Raw genomic sequence first — 15,233 nt, 5'->3', positions numbered from 1 at the left:
CAAACATGCAGGTAAGAAATGCTAAGATCACTGATGATGCTAATACGCCATCTCAGGTGTTCCAGAAATTGCCAGCCAAGAAAACAGCAGCCTTCAACAAGAAAGAAAATCAATCTGAAAGTACCATAGAGTTGTACTGCAACTAGCTCCTCTAGGATTTTCATACCCTTCTATTCTTGTAAGTAGAGGCCTTACCTTGGGACAAAGCGCCCCAGCGATGGCGCAGACATGCGGGCGTTACGGGGAGCTCGGTGCCTGGATCGATCTCCGTTGTCCCTTCAGCAAAAGAAAAAAATTGCACATTGAAAATACAGTGTAATAAAGTATTCTCCATGAACGGGGAAAAAAAAAAAAAAGCAAGGTCAACTAGTCATCTTGAGGACACTACTGAGCTTTAATGGTTCTCTTGCATAAGTCCTATGCTTCTTATGTTCCAAATTCATACAGTTCATTATACCAGAAATGTCTGATAGCTTTGCATATAGATTGCCTAATACACAGTTTAATACAGTTTCCTCATTGTTTGTCAGTGTCTCAAAAGCATCAACAAAATCACAGTCAATTAATTAAAGTCAGTATCCAAATAAATGAATCTGAAACCTTATGATTTGGACCATGAGAACAAAAGCAAGCACACCACAGTCCTGAAGAAAATGTTCTGCTAGCCAAGGACATTTGTAACATTTCACCTGTTCATTTCCAGAAGTTCTGGCTAAGAAACATCATCTGCAAACTCCTTCTGAGCTCTCTCCCTTCAAAGTCCATTTAAGTGCCATCACAACTTAAAATAAACCTCACTTTTCACAAGCTTTTCCTTTGAAGTCAGAAATGTTAAGTGGTATCAGACAAAACCATACCTCTTCAAAAACCTCTCATTCTGTTTCACAGTAAGTGACTATGCCTTGAAGAATGAGGTGAAAGGGTTTAGAATCTTTTGTCCTACAGTAGGTACAGGAAAGCCTTCTTCCCCATAACAGTGCAAGACAAAAAAGGCTGCCCAGAGCAGCTATGTGGAATTGCCATCCTTGGAAGTCCCAAGCCAGAGCTAGACAAAGTCATGGCTGATTTTGGTAAAAGCAATCCCACATCAAGCAGGAGCCAAGACTGAAGGACCTCCAGCAAGCAAAATTCCTGACACTGCATTCATAGATGTGAGACTGCCTGACAAAATGACACTCCATCAACTGAACTGAGTTCTGAAACAGATCTCCACAATGCTAAATGCTTTCAGTTCAGAAATTTACTCTCTGCATGACTTTGCACGAGCAGTACGTTCTCCTTGGATTCCAGACCCCCATCAGTCTGCAGTTCTCTGCCCTTCTCCCAGGCAGCTGTAGGGAGAATATTACTTAAAAACGCCTAGAACGGCCAGAAAACTAAATATTCCTTATGTAACACACTCACAGTGCATTCTTAACCCACTCCAGGAAGTTGTGCATGTGGCTGGGATTGTTTTCTTCTTTTTTTATTCTGCTTTTTTAAAGTCAGTGAGCAAGAAATGTGGGCTGAGAAGAAAGTCCATTGCATGGCTGTTTCCCACACACTTGAGGAACCAAGAACACAAGAGCAGAGGTTGTTCTGCAAAGTTCATTAGCATTTCAAGTTATTTCACCAAAATAAAATCTACATGAAAGCTCCACACATCCATTTCTTCTCCTGCTGCAGAAGCAGCATTTGCTGTTTGCAGCCAAAGCCACACCTCTCCCTGAGGTTTCTGTGAAACCAACAGGGGATCCTGAAATCAGCAAAATAAAAGATGCTGCTGGTCTTTTATCAGAAGCCTCCACTCTATTAGGAAGCAGATCAATAACAGAAGAAAATACTGAGAAGTCTGAGTGCCGACATATCAACTTTTCCTGCTAAAGAGAAAAGGCAAAAGGGGACAGCAAACATCCTGCTCCAGATCCTGCCACACACAGTAAGAGCTGGTGAAAGTCAGACAAGAAATACAGAGATTTTTCTTTTCTTTTTCTAAAGAGTTCACGTATAATTTTTGGAACTATGCTGATATGCAGTCCTGGGAGAACAAAAGCCAAATGATGTCAATGTACTTGTTTTGGACATGTACTAGAATCTCAAGATGCTCTTGTAACAGATAAATAAACACAAGAGGAACAACAGGATTACACCCTGTAGAACTACCCAGATAGAAAGAATCTCTGCAACAGGCTCTGCAAAAGGAATGAGGAATTAGCCCTTGCAAGCAAAAGGTGAAGGTGCAAAGCTTCCCACAGCAGAAATCAAGAGTCCTTAAGCAACTACCTCTGGTATTTTAAAACAGGACTAACCAAGGTTCCATAGAAACAATTTAGGACACATGCTGTCTGATGAACTGGAGTGGAAGATGGGAGAACTCGAATGGGAGAAATCTTCTACTGTCTCTGTTTACGTAACCCCCTCAATACAAAAAGTCAGAAAGGTAAAAAACAGACTATACTTTCTTCAGTTTTCATCACAACAGACAGCCTCTAGAGATTCAGAACAAAGCAATCTACTTTTAAGACTCCTTTAAAAATTTAAATAAATAAATAAAATTTAACCCCCCACCATTCCAACTACTGCTACCCTGTAACTTATGCAACAGGATTTGGAATAAGAGACTATCCTGGGAGAATGCTAAAATTTCCAAATACCAGAATGGAAGCACAAGATACATTCACTTAGCTGTTTGTGTGAAAAGGGAATATTACCAAACATCCCTCTGAATCACTAATTTACAGAGTCATTTATGTCTAAACTCCTATGCTCAACGTCATAAAAGAGTTTCTGAGCATCTAGTGCTGTAAAGCTAGAACAGCTGATATTACCCTGGTGCCAGCTGAAGATTATTTCTGCACCTTCTAAAAAGGAAAATAAAAAGCTCTACAGATCAGTAAAGATGGGTGGCACTTTGTGTTATTTCTGTACTACACACTGCCTGCTGACAGAGGGAGGAGAGCAGATGTTAGATTGACTGCAGTGCCAGTGTGAAGTGCTTCTGCAAGAAACTAAAAGCTTCCTACAAAGTTCTCTAAAGTAGGAGTGAAAACCACATGTTCCACTTCCTACCTAATGTCAACTACCTGTAGACTCATTCAGCTAATTATTTGCAGTGGATAGTTTAATTAACATAACCCGAAAGGATAAATCCCTCAGTATATTTGTACTCATAAGCTTCCTCTGTAAAACGACCCAACAGCTTCCGTGCAAAAATAAATGAAACCAATTTGTCATGGCAAGTGCAGTAACAGGGTTGTAAGTCCCTTGGAATATCCTTTGCTGTCAGTGCACCAGCAAAAGCAAATGGCACAGGGAAACTTCTGAAGAAGAAACAAAACCAGACTAGTTTGTCTGAGGAAAACTGCGAAAACCTAGAAATGGTCAACAAACTTAAAGGGTCTGGTCCAGAATTCAGCTTACAGATAACTTGCTTAGATCCCAGCACGGAATAATTCAGAACAGCAACATAGTGAGTAAGAGTTGGTAGGAGAAAAATAGCATTAACACAGAAAGGAACAGGAAGAAAAAGCAACGTTCCCATACATTCAAGAAGGCTTGTAAAGCTCATGGAACGGAAGAAGGATTAAAGTTTACATAAACTTGATTTCTTCTTGGTACTTTTTTTGCCCATTGACTAAAATATATAGAATGGAGTGGAAATGATGGCTGTGAAAACGTATATAGGTGCTAAAGTATGCATTCCAGAGCTTGGAGAATAAAGGCTTCCTTTCTCACAGGCTACCACATTAATAACTGAACGTGTACAGAAGATAGTCAAGATTATCAGAAAAGGGGAAAAAAAAAAAAGGTTTTGCTTTTCAATCTTGGCAACAGTAATCTTTAATATTTAGAAATTGTTGTATTAGGAAGTGAAATTAAACACACGGCATGGAATTTCTAATGCAATCTGCCAGTCCCATTGTAGTCAACATTAAAACTCCCACTGCCTACACTGCCAACAGAATTAGGTCAACAAGGACCATGTAAAAAAGCCATTTAATTATCAGAGCCAGTACCAGTAAAGTCACACAAGCACAAAAGGATCAAATTATGCCAGACCAAGACAATTGTTCCATATTTTTGGCATTTTATAGCGCTTCATCTGAGCAAATTTAAAATGCTAAATCAATTCCTATTGCAGAGGTTTCTGCACTTCATTCTGATGCTATATAACTGGTGAAGTGGCATCTTCAAATATCTTGAAGGGTTGGCACCGCATTCAGTTACACCATCAATAAATACAATACAAAGAAAAGCTCTGTCAGAACTTGAAACATGAGGCTAGCAGTTGTCTAATACTGCAGCAGGTTACTCCAGAGGAATTGGCAAAAGGGTAGGAGTAGCATAAAGACCATACTGAGAGCTCTGAAGAGATTACCAAAAAGTACTGTTTGGCTTTGGAGGCTGGCCAAAACTGACCCAGGTCCTTTAGAGAGTACACTTGCAATGTCAATAAAATGGCCATGAAGGAGAAACAGAACCTGTATAGTTCACAGGATTCTCTGAGGATCTGGATGGAAACAGATGACTTATACTGTGAAGGGCATACTCACAAGAGCTGCACAGGACATGATAAAGCACATTATGTTTCATCAAAGGTACAGAAGCACAAAGAAAAAGGAGTCGGGGGCACATTTTGTTTGCTAGTGATTCTAAGAACATGTCAACCACTTCCTAGCACCATTACTGATGAGTAGGAGATACGCAGCATTGCAAGCACAATGACAGTAAATTAACTACTGGCTTTACAACTGAGAAGATCAAGACATCAGAAAATGCCAGAACTTCAGCTTTTTTCTGCCTGATCTTGCAAGAACCTGAGCATCTCCTGCAAACTGAGAAAACTAGAAGCATTTCTAGGAAATAAGCCTCTCAAAATTGAGAGTTAAGCACAACATAAACAAAACCTTGATGATCTCAATATTTCAGTAAGATAAACATATCTTAGAAGATGAAAGTCACAATGCAAGTCGCTGTAACTCTGCGGAAGGACGCGGTAGCTGGAATAACATGTCCTGGATCAATAAGGTTGGCTGGTCTCTTAGAAGCTTACAGTTTCCACTCTAGGGATGCTATTTTACTCATAATTCTTAAGTCTTGAGAAATCTGTAAACTCAATCCAGAAAAAAGGGGCCATGGCTTATGGCTTACTTATGGTTATGGCTGAGGACAACATCATCTCACTTAAAAACAGGAACACGTTTAACAGAAAAGATTCAAGACAATATCTGAGTAGAGGTTTTTCTCCATATGTAGGTACAAACAGGTAAGTATGACACACCGGGCATATTAAAAAAGGTAACAAATATCAACATTCGCAGACTTTAAAAGGATGAAAATGAATTTGATTTAAATGAATGTACAATCTCAAAGATTAAAAACAATCTTTTCTACCTGTTTTTATAAGGTACGACCATTACCAACGTACTTAGAACAGAAGGATACAACAAGAACCAAGAAAAATTAAGCAAAGAGGCATACACCACACTATAAGCTTTTCCTGGCACTAAGTGTATTTGGACCATGGAACAGACTCTCAAACGTAACAGCAGAAGTCCAACAAAACTGAAGAATAAAAACATGAAAGAACAGCACTGCTGCCCATCTAGAGAAGTAAGGAATAGAAGAAATTATTTACATAGCTACTTAATGTGGTAACTGATGAAGAAGTTAGGTAAGTCACTCAAGACATAGCATCTTTCCATTTTCTAATGTTCTTCTGAAGGCTTAAATGTCAGTCAAAAGAATTTTTTCAAGAAAAGTTTTCTCTGGTGTCCCCATGTATTTATCAACTAAAACTTAGTAACAGCAATGGTATTGTAGATTGCAGTGTTACTAATGGCTCTTCTGCCTACAGGGAAACAAAACCTCCAGCCTTGATTGCCTTTTAGAGGGCCATTCTGAGGGAAATGTATTTACAAGATTAAAAATGGCACTTCAGAAGATGAAGTGTTTCAGACAAGCATCACATAAGAGAGGATTTGTCACCCGGTCAAGAGAAATAGCAGCACTTTCCTGTTAAACACTGAGGATTAATTGCTTCAGAGAAACACTAATTTCAAATCACAACAAAGCCCTCTTATCCAGGAGCAGAGCAGGTTTCCAGTTGACTCTATTCTAATCACCTCACTATGTGGTGGAACTTTCAAACAGATAACACCATATTCTAAAAGGTGTCATACCCACAGCTACATCGAATCCTTAGAAAATAGAAACCCGGACAGAGGTAAAGACTCCCTGCACCCCAGCCTAAAACTGACACTGGAGTATTGAGGAAACAACTGTGTTCAATGTTTTATTAAAAAAGAAAAAAGAAAAAAAGATCATCCAGCATTACAACTGCCTTTCTTTGGAGACCCTTTAACTGGGCATTTTCAAGCACTTGAACATGAATGTGGGTAGTGAACGCACCACTACAGCTAAGTCTTATCACTTCACAACTGGTGCTCATTCAATAGTTTGTACAGCAAACATGTAACAGCTGCCCCATTGGACTTTAGTACTGGAATTAAGTGTCAAAAACAAGCACTAGTTTTTTTTTTTTTTTTTGGTAGAATACATTGACTATTACTATGCTACTCTTCCAAGAGAAATAGAAAGGAAAATATAATTGCACAACCAACACAACTGTCAGTTCTACGGGTTTGCAGAAAGCTAACCACAGCCTGCTCTGTATGGTCAGCAACAAAAATGCTTCTTTAATCACTCTCATCAACACCAGACATCATTTACCAAGTGATCCTGTTTGAATTAAGAGTTTCAGAGACAGAAAGCAAAGGCAAAAAGAAAACAATGAATATAACTTCAAGCAGCTTAAGTTGCAGAAAAACTCAGAAGGGTGAAGGATCCAGTCTTGACATGAAGACTGTTTCAAGAAGCCCAGGCAACCCACAGTGTGGGAAATCATGAGAGCCTTTCTGGCAACTGTCACCTTCCAAGAGGCACTTGTTCCGTTACCACCATTACAAAGACACTCGCCTTGCTGGAATCTGACTTACTGGTTAAACAGCATTATGCTGGAGAGGTTAGCAATATCCTGCAGTGCTCCTGCAAGGAAATAGTCATTGCCTGTCACTGCATCCAAGCAGCATTATTAGACATTAAGACCAAGATAAGGAGAATATAAAAGACTGTCACAAAAGATAAAGATAAAAAGAACAGGGAAAATGAAGCTGCAGGCTATTATGAACAGATCACAAGCCAAACTAAGACTCTCACTAATCCTTGAAAAGTGAAGTTCAAAGAGTAGTTTCAGTATCATTCCCATTCATCCAGGACTTGTTAGCATTCTTAGCCTGCAACTGTGTTTAAGATGATGAATATAATTAACATAAATTGCTGCGTATCTAGAAGCAACATCCTAGTGCTAACTGCGACAGAAACCTATGCCAGAGCGAAGAGCAACAAATGTGACCATCAAGTTCCAGTCAGTTGGCACCAAAAACATAGATGAACAGGCTGCGGGAAGAAAACAACAACAAAGGCAGCTACGTGCAACAAACAGTAATCCTGTTTTTTATATGCATCTCTGGACTCAAGTAACAAAACGCTAACAAGAGTAGTACTTGTAGGTGCTCATGTAGGAGAGACAGATGACAAACTTTCCATCTAAGACTTCCAGAAAGAAATTGCTGTTCTTTCTGCAGTTTTCTGGTGAACCAAAGATTCTAAAACTCTTTTCACCAACATTTAAGCAATAAGCGTGTATGTATTTTCCGCCTCCTATCTACTGGTTTGTTAATCTCAAATGTAAACGTCAGGATAGCATCAGCAAGAAAGAAACAGAAGTATAATCGGTGTTACAAACCTATGCTACTTTTCTATCACCACACCAAAACGCTATCATTGATTAAGTCATCTCTCTCACTCATCTTCACTACACTGTATCAGAATTGAACATTTGGCATCCCATCCACCTGGAGGGACATCGGTGAAGCTACAGTCATCTTACAAAGTAGTCTTCTTCTTTACCTCTGGGATTCCCTACTCTTTTCTCAACCAAATTGCTCTTAGATGCTGTCCTGGAACTGCTGATCAAAAAGCTCCATGTTTATCTCAAATCTCACAAAAACTTCAGCCCTTCTAAACTCTGTGATCTCCTGACAAGAAAACTCCAGTCCTACTATTCAGAGTTTCTTCTGCAGAAGTTGAAGGCTGTCACAGGAATTAAAAAAGCACTCTGAAATTAATTAATGCACAGTGGACAGGGAAAACAACAGGTACACTGTGAACTGACTGCATTTCCACAGATTAGTGCTTTAACAGTTCTGCATCTCCAGCAAACAATACGTAGTCAAATTGAGAAGGCAAAAACTGGATTTTAAAACAAGTACAAAATTCCTTCACAAGTATAAGGAAAAAAATATTTCAGCAAATGGTAACCTCAAACTCTTCTCCACTCGTTCACTTTAACCATCCAAACATTTCTTTCCATTCGGGCACTAAGGAAACTACATGTTGATTTTTCGTTGTGATATGCAACTCCTTTTCCACACCCAATTGCCACCATCTCCCTTCACAAGAAGTGAGAGAAGAGTCAAAAGCCTGAGCTATCCAAGTGACACTGAGTAATCACATTGCCATGGCCACTGTGCATCCCTTCAGGCTCTTCTCAGGTAATATTAATTCAGAACACAATTGCTTCCAGGCAGTTCTTAATATTGTCAGATACTAAGACATGTCAAACTTTCAAAAAAATATAAGATAAGATATTTTAAATTAAGAGATTCTGAAGGAAGAGTGATTGCCTGGATATCTTGCAGAAGTGTCTAATTAGCCATGAACTTTCCTACTTATTACATAAAATTTAAACCAAAATGCCAGCTCCAAGCAGAACGCTGGCTATGACTAAACACTGACAAAACACCAAACCAAACATTTCACCTACAGAAAAGGGGAAAAATCTACCACACCACTCTCTAAAATAAAATCATATTAAATAAAATACAAGTGAGACGTACTGACCCAATAAAGAGGCAATCAGCTGGCAGATTTCAATCATAAACTTTAAGACAAGAGACTACTGGAAGAACTTGGATTTGCCAATTCTAGCTGTGACAGCATCAATAACGAAACTGAAAGTGGCAGAAAACAGACATGGTGGACATTTACACGCTTACGGAGGGACCTCTTCCAGATGCCCATCTGAGAAGTCTAGGTCCAGAAATGCCTGAAATGAAAGCATTTAAAGCTGAGAAAAAAAGCTAAATGGTTTTATCCAGAATCTTGTAAGCTTTCCACAGGTGATCCATCACTTCCGCTAAGCAAAAGACTGCTTCCACAAAAACAGAGTGCCCATTATGGTTTCAGTACAGCAGTGCCTATGGTGCTCATATTCTCTGCCTGGGTGCTCTGAAACATCTCAAAAGAAATAAAAAAGATAAAGCACCAAAACAAGTTCTTTAGGTCTGGAAGGTGAAACCCTTCTTGTCTAGAGACAAGACAGGAAAGACCTTCCTATTCTGTGACAGTGGCACAACTGCATGCCCAACGCACATCCTTTTGAGAAGAATGAAAAAGGACAAAAGAAGAAAAAGCTGCAGATGTTAAAGAAGTGTTATCTCCAACATCCTTCATAACTACATTCTATCAGGCAACCTGCACTCAAAAGCAGGAATCAGCCACCGCCACACCTTTAGCCCCAGCTTGAAAGCCTTCACAGAACTGAAGGACTTTTGAGCAAGGCTTTCAGACAAGGAGGTACACTGTACTGTATATCTGCTTTTCTGTCTGGCAGATAAAAGAACCTGTATTCTTTTCCATATCTTCAGCAGAAAAAAAAAAAGTTACATGGATGGGAAAAATAAACCTGCAGAAACAGCTTCACATAATGATTAGGGTGACAGATTTTGAATTACACATAAAAAATTAATATGCAATATCCAAGGAGTCCTTGGAAGCACAACCTCCCATATTTTAACCCCATATTTTACCCCAGAGTAAGAGACACCAGAAGAGATCCAGCCAAACTTATTGAAGAAGTGCACTTACTACATGTTCCAAAACAGAAGGCACTCAAAAAGACCTTGAAATTAGCAAGTTCAACATCTATGACTTGTCTACAAAGAATCTATTTCCACCAGTTAAAAAGAAATGATGTCATTCACCACTCAGAGACTCTTACACCAGAATACAATAAACATTTTCATTTTAGCTTAGAACTCATAGAATGCTACCCTAAAATCCCACTCATATCAATTTATCTGTTAATAACCTAATATTACAGTCTGTATATACATTACAGTCTGTATAAAATACTTTCTTGCAGACATGACTAAGTTTACAGTTGCCAGTTGTATTTAATAAGCAGTGAGATGACAGCAGTGACAGGCTAAACACAGGTAGTGCATGCAGAGAGATAAAATCTTATTAGATCAAATAATGTAAGTATAGCTTGTGTCTCCCTCCACCCTCTGCCCATAGCAGCTGGTACAATGAAAGGATATTACTAATACCTATGAAAAAAACCACTGTTTCACATACTTAGACCAACTCTACAGCTATCACTACCACAAACAAAATATATTTATGAATTAATTCAAATGAGATTCTGGAGAAACTGCAGGCATTCTGAAGAAAATGAAATCAAGATACTGATGTGCAGGGAAAGAAGATTTAGCTTAAGTTTATGGGCCATATGCACACAAACAGCACAGAGGCCAAGGTTTCTGCATCCTGTACACTAGACCATCAGGTAAGCAAAGCTGAAAAGATGTAACAGTGAATCCTAGAGGAGGCTCCTCAGAAGCACAAAGAAAATGAGAGCCAAAGATAACCTGTCTGGTAGGCACTCTGCACATCTACTAGACTTGTTCCTTGCCCACAGCTTTACATACAGTAAGACCAACTGGCGTTTAATGCTACCTCAAGACATCAAGAGTCAAGAAGAGAGACTGCATTAAAACCAATTACATTAATCAGTTAGAAAGATAAAGCATTGAGGAGAATTGCTATGGCTTTTACATTGAGAGCAGTTCATCGGATACCAATAGAAAAGCATGAGCTGAATCCAGAGACACAAATAAGCAATTCTCTGTAATGCATCAGATCAGGAGAAGCAGGGAAATCAGAGCAAGAAAGAAACATATGACTCTGCTCAGGCAAAGTAAAAAGCAGGGATACAGGAGTCAAAAGGAGAAGAAAGAATGCACAACATTTAATTGCATAGTCACAGCAGAAATCAAATGAGTCAGGAGACAAGTTTCAGCTTAAAGGACCCTGCACAGCAGCTCCCTCTAATCAGCCAGGAGAAATAATGAAGCAGAGAAGGAAAAAAACAATGTCTTGAATGCACAGACAAGTATTCAGTATGAAACATTCAGCCAACAAATTCAGCCACTATACAGTAAGGAATGAGCACTTCTTGCTCAGTATGAAATGAAAGACAACCAATGAGCTCAGTTCACTGAAGAGTTCCCTGACTGGGTGCTTTCACCACATGAATATTATCTGCAGGGGAACACACTTCTCTGCGGGTATTTGCCTGACTCTGTGAATGGAGATTCTACCAGCTTTTCTTTTCCCCGCAGAACAAATTGCCTCCAATGAAGGGAATGGAGTAAAAGAAATAAAGGTCTGTGCTTGTGAAGTACCCGCCTTACAAAATTGGCTCAGCAGCCAGCACATTTCTGCTTTTCCAGGCCAGGGTACTGCTTGAAAAAACCTACAGTCAGTGACTCTTCTGCATTACCTTACCCTCCTTCATTTTCATCTTATACAAAGCCACAGTGACGGGAGATACTCATTCACCCTATACTTCTGAATAATTGCCGGAGCATGAAACAACAGCTCCACAAAATAACACCCAGGAATGAAACAATCTTACCAGCATTCTTCATAAAGGACTTCACGCTGCCACAAAGGGCATGGAGCTTTAGCATCATGCCATCTCAAACATGTGCAACTGCAGCAAGCAAACAAGAAAACTCTGACAGTAGCAAAGTTGACAGCATCCTCTGCTGGTAGGAACACCACAAAAGCCCAGATATACGAGGGGCTCAAAGCTCCTCTCAAAGAAATGCATCTCCCTACCACATTGTCTGTATGGACTACTTTTGTAACCGTGTTCACAATAATCCCGTATTTTAAGCATAATATACAAAAAAGAGGAAAAAATAAATTAGTGAAATACTTAAAATACCAAAGGAAAAGTCTCCTATTTAAAGGGAATGACCGAAGACAGATGAGAACAGTCATCCTCTTTTCTTCTAAAATTCATTTTCAATTAAATGCCTGAGCTTTTGGCTTCCGTGCCATCCTAAACAGCCTATTACTCTATTCCCATCTAATTAGAAAGGATTTGCTATAAATTTGTTCTCTGGGATCACTTTGGGTATCACTAAAAGTCCAAAAGCAGATGTTGGAGAGCAGACTTAAAAGTCTGTCAGGAAAACTGTTCAGGAAGAAATACAGTGGCTCATAGAAGTGCAGTTCTAAGGTTAGGACGCAGGGCCATTCCTCATTTTGACATGAGAAACCATTTGCTCTCCTTACAGGAAATTAAGCCTTAACACAGATTCACAAGCAAAAGGTCTTCCAAAAAAATGCAATCCCAGAAACTTCAAGTAACCTGACAAAGTTGTATGGATACAACAAGTAAAAGTAATGGAACATGCTGGCTGTCTCCAATAGCCTCAGACTACAGAACTAATTTCTGCAAAGCCTCCTGGTTGTTCTCAGTTGTCTCAATGTTTGAAAACTCTAATATATTTTTGGCTCCTTAACAATTTCACGACAAAACAAAATTCTCCTCTCCTTTGTTCAACCAGTCCTTTAAATGTGGTTGAGGTAGAATCACTTGTCAAGTTTGCCTGAAGCCATTTTCATTTTTTGTAACAGAAATGACAAGATCAATTTGTAGCAATTCGTTTTCATTGAAGGACTGAATGAATGATCTAAACTTATCCCGCTCTGATAGGAGGCCTGAGATGTCTTTGCTTGGTAAGCAGCAGGAGGACACAAAGTGGTTCTTTGCTGACAACATACTAGCAAAAGGGCAAGACAGCTTATGCACACTTACTCAAAATCTTCAAATTCCAGGTCATTTCCTTCTACAGATGGGCTTGGGCTCTCTGAAGTGGAAGAAGAGGAGGAGGAAGACCGGAGACGGTTCTGTTGGTATCTCATGGATCGCTGCCGAATACTGTCCCTCCGAGAAAGATACTGAATCATCCTCTGAGCATAATATGCAGCAGGAGATAACCTGAGCAAGAGAGAGAGATACATACAGACATTTGTTACAGAAGTACAGAATGACAGCCAACCTTGCCCTTCCTTGGGAGCTCCAAGTTCCAGGACGGAAGCAGCACATCACAAAACAGGTTGGTTTTATTTTATCCACAAGTAAGACAGTGTAAGTAAGGAAAGTAAGTAAAACCAGTTTTCCCTTCATGCATTTTACACCTATATGATTCTCCTGCTGTGCAAATATAAGCACTATAGAATATCTGTAAACAAAAACTTCAACCACAGCACAGAAATTCTTTTCTGAGAAGTCTTTGGAATCCATTCTTTCATTACCAGATTACACAACTAATCCCAGAAACCATCACTGGTAAGAAGCAAGACAGCTCCCAGTCTGAATGCACAAAGCTAGCAATGCCAAACAGCGCTAGTTTTCAAACAGGGAGTCAAGGTGATGCTGTCTTGAGGGTACTTCATAGGAACAGCACAAAACATCAAGCGTGGAAAAAAGTTAAACTGTTTTAAATACTTTGTAAACCAATTGGTAAGGATTTCATATACTGACAGCTTCATCAAACCCCCTAAATGTTCTGAGAGTAGCACTGTGATTGAAAACCTGCACCCCATCTTCCTCTGCAATTAACTCTTAATCCATTCACAAGTATAATTTGGCCTTTGTTTGCATCAGCTGCTATGTACTAGTATTACCCAGGTCCTTAGTGCTAAATGGGTAAAATACACTGCTTTCCAACCCCACGCACATCCACAATTTCTAGTGCATACTTTCTGTGGCACAGTTACTCAGTATTAAAGCCTAGAGACTTGAAGAATCATGGTCTTCACCTTTGAGTTAGACTTGAACAAAGATTTAGGGAAAGGGACAAACAAAAAAACCCTCAAGAACTGAGGACATTAACATGTTTATTCCTTTAACTTCTAGCTCTCCCATTCCATACACGTTTGATTTTCATTTTTTTCATCAATGCAAGTTACCAGACTCTATTTTCACGACCCTGGTACGTGCTGATCTCCTTTTCTGTAAAGGCGTTACAGGCAAAAGACCAATAATAGTGTACAGCCATACTTTTGTCTACAGATAAAAGTTTAAGCAGCTTTTAACAAAGAAAAAATAAAACAAAAACTTAAGTAAACAGTAAATTCCAGAGAGTAATACAGAGATGAAAATACACTTTTTTGCAACCACATAAGAGGTGGACTTTCTGCTTTCTGTGAATGCTATCCATCTTCAGAACAGAGCGGCAATGTTAAGTCTTTTCAGAATAGACCTCGCTGTCAGCCAGAGAACTCTTAAGGTCATATTCACTCTCATTGTGACCACCACTATAAAGGTTGACTGAGTTGTAGTTACAAAACATAACTCCATAATCATCCTTTGATAACATGATTTTTATATGGCTTAGACTTTCTTCCCTGCCAGCTCATCCCAATCCAAAGCAAGCTGTGCTGGTTCTATGGTGAAGTACTACAAGTAAGATGAATGAATACATTTACATCCACCAGCATGAGCAGCAAACAATCAGATCTGGTCTGACAAAGTGCTCAGCTACTATCCCTAAAGTCATGTTTCACTGGAAATCTATATTTAATAGCATTTTGAGAGATTGCTCCCTAAAGCAGCACAAAAAAAAAAGTACCAATTCTCCAAGAGACTGATTGTTATTAATGTTGTTTTGGCTGCAGACAACCATCAAGGACAATCAATCTCCCATTCCTCCATACATTCAGGGCATATAAGCAAAAAAGAAGTTAATGAGAAATATGTGGAGAGTAAGAGATGCCTCTTCCTCACTGTAAACTCCCCATACACTACCAGGCTACTATTTCTTCAGCATTGCTAGGCAGACTAGAGGCTATGGGGTGTGCTAAGGTTCTCAACAGCCAACAAAAGTGGTAAGGAGAACCATGTACATGCACTTTCCTTTGGATGTTTCCCTCGTCTTTTACACACTGTTAGAGGAGTTAAAGCTGTTCATGCTTTCATAACGTAAAAGATTTGGCTGTACATAGCATTTCTCTTTACTCTCTCAACTCCCTGAAGACTTACCAGGCCA

At 39.3% G+C, this 15,233-nt stretch overlaps 1 protein-coding gene across 7 annotated transcripts in view; it reads right to left on the bottom strand.

Moving 5' to 3' along the window:
• The window catches only part of AMBRA1 (autophagy and beclin 1 regulator 1), a 124,888-nt gene that overhangs the window by 73,101 nt on the left and 36,554 nt on the right, over positions 1 to 15,233 (bottom strand). For 5 of the 7 annotated variants that reach the window (XM_042864516.1, XM_042864550.1, XM_042864569.1 and 2 more), the window contains 2 exons: positions 12,998 to 13,180; positions 196 to 279 (listed from right to left, as the gene is read on the bottom strand). In XM_042864516.1, the coding sequence (XP_042720450.1) occupies positions 196 to 279; positions 12,998 to 13,180 (267 nt within the window). The remainder of the gene's footprint in view (positions 1 to 195; positions 280 to 12,997; positions 13,181 to 15,233) is intronic. The other 2 variants (XM_042864542.1, XM_042864559.1) reach the window with 1 other exon arrangement.

This window comes from Lagopus leucura, unplaced genomic scaffold, assembly GCF_019238085.1.
Source record: "Lagopus leucura isolate 7727_CA_CO unplaced genomic scaffold, USGS_WTPT01 Super-Scaffold_1, whole genome shotgun sequence".
Classification (NCBI taxonomy): domain Eukaryota; kingdom Metazoa; phylum Chordata; class Aves; order Galliformes; family Phasianidae; genus Lagopus; species Lagopus leucura.
This window is presented reverse-complemented; position numbering and strand designations above follow the sequence as displayed.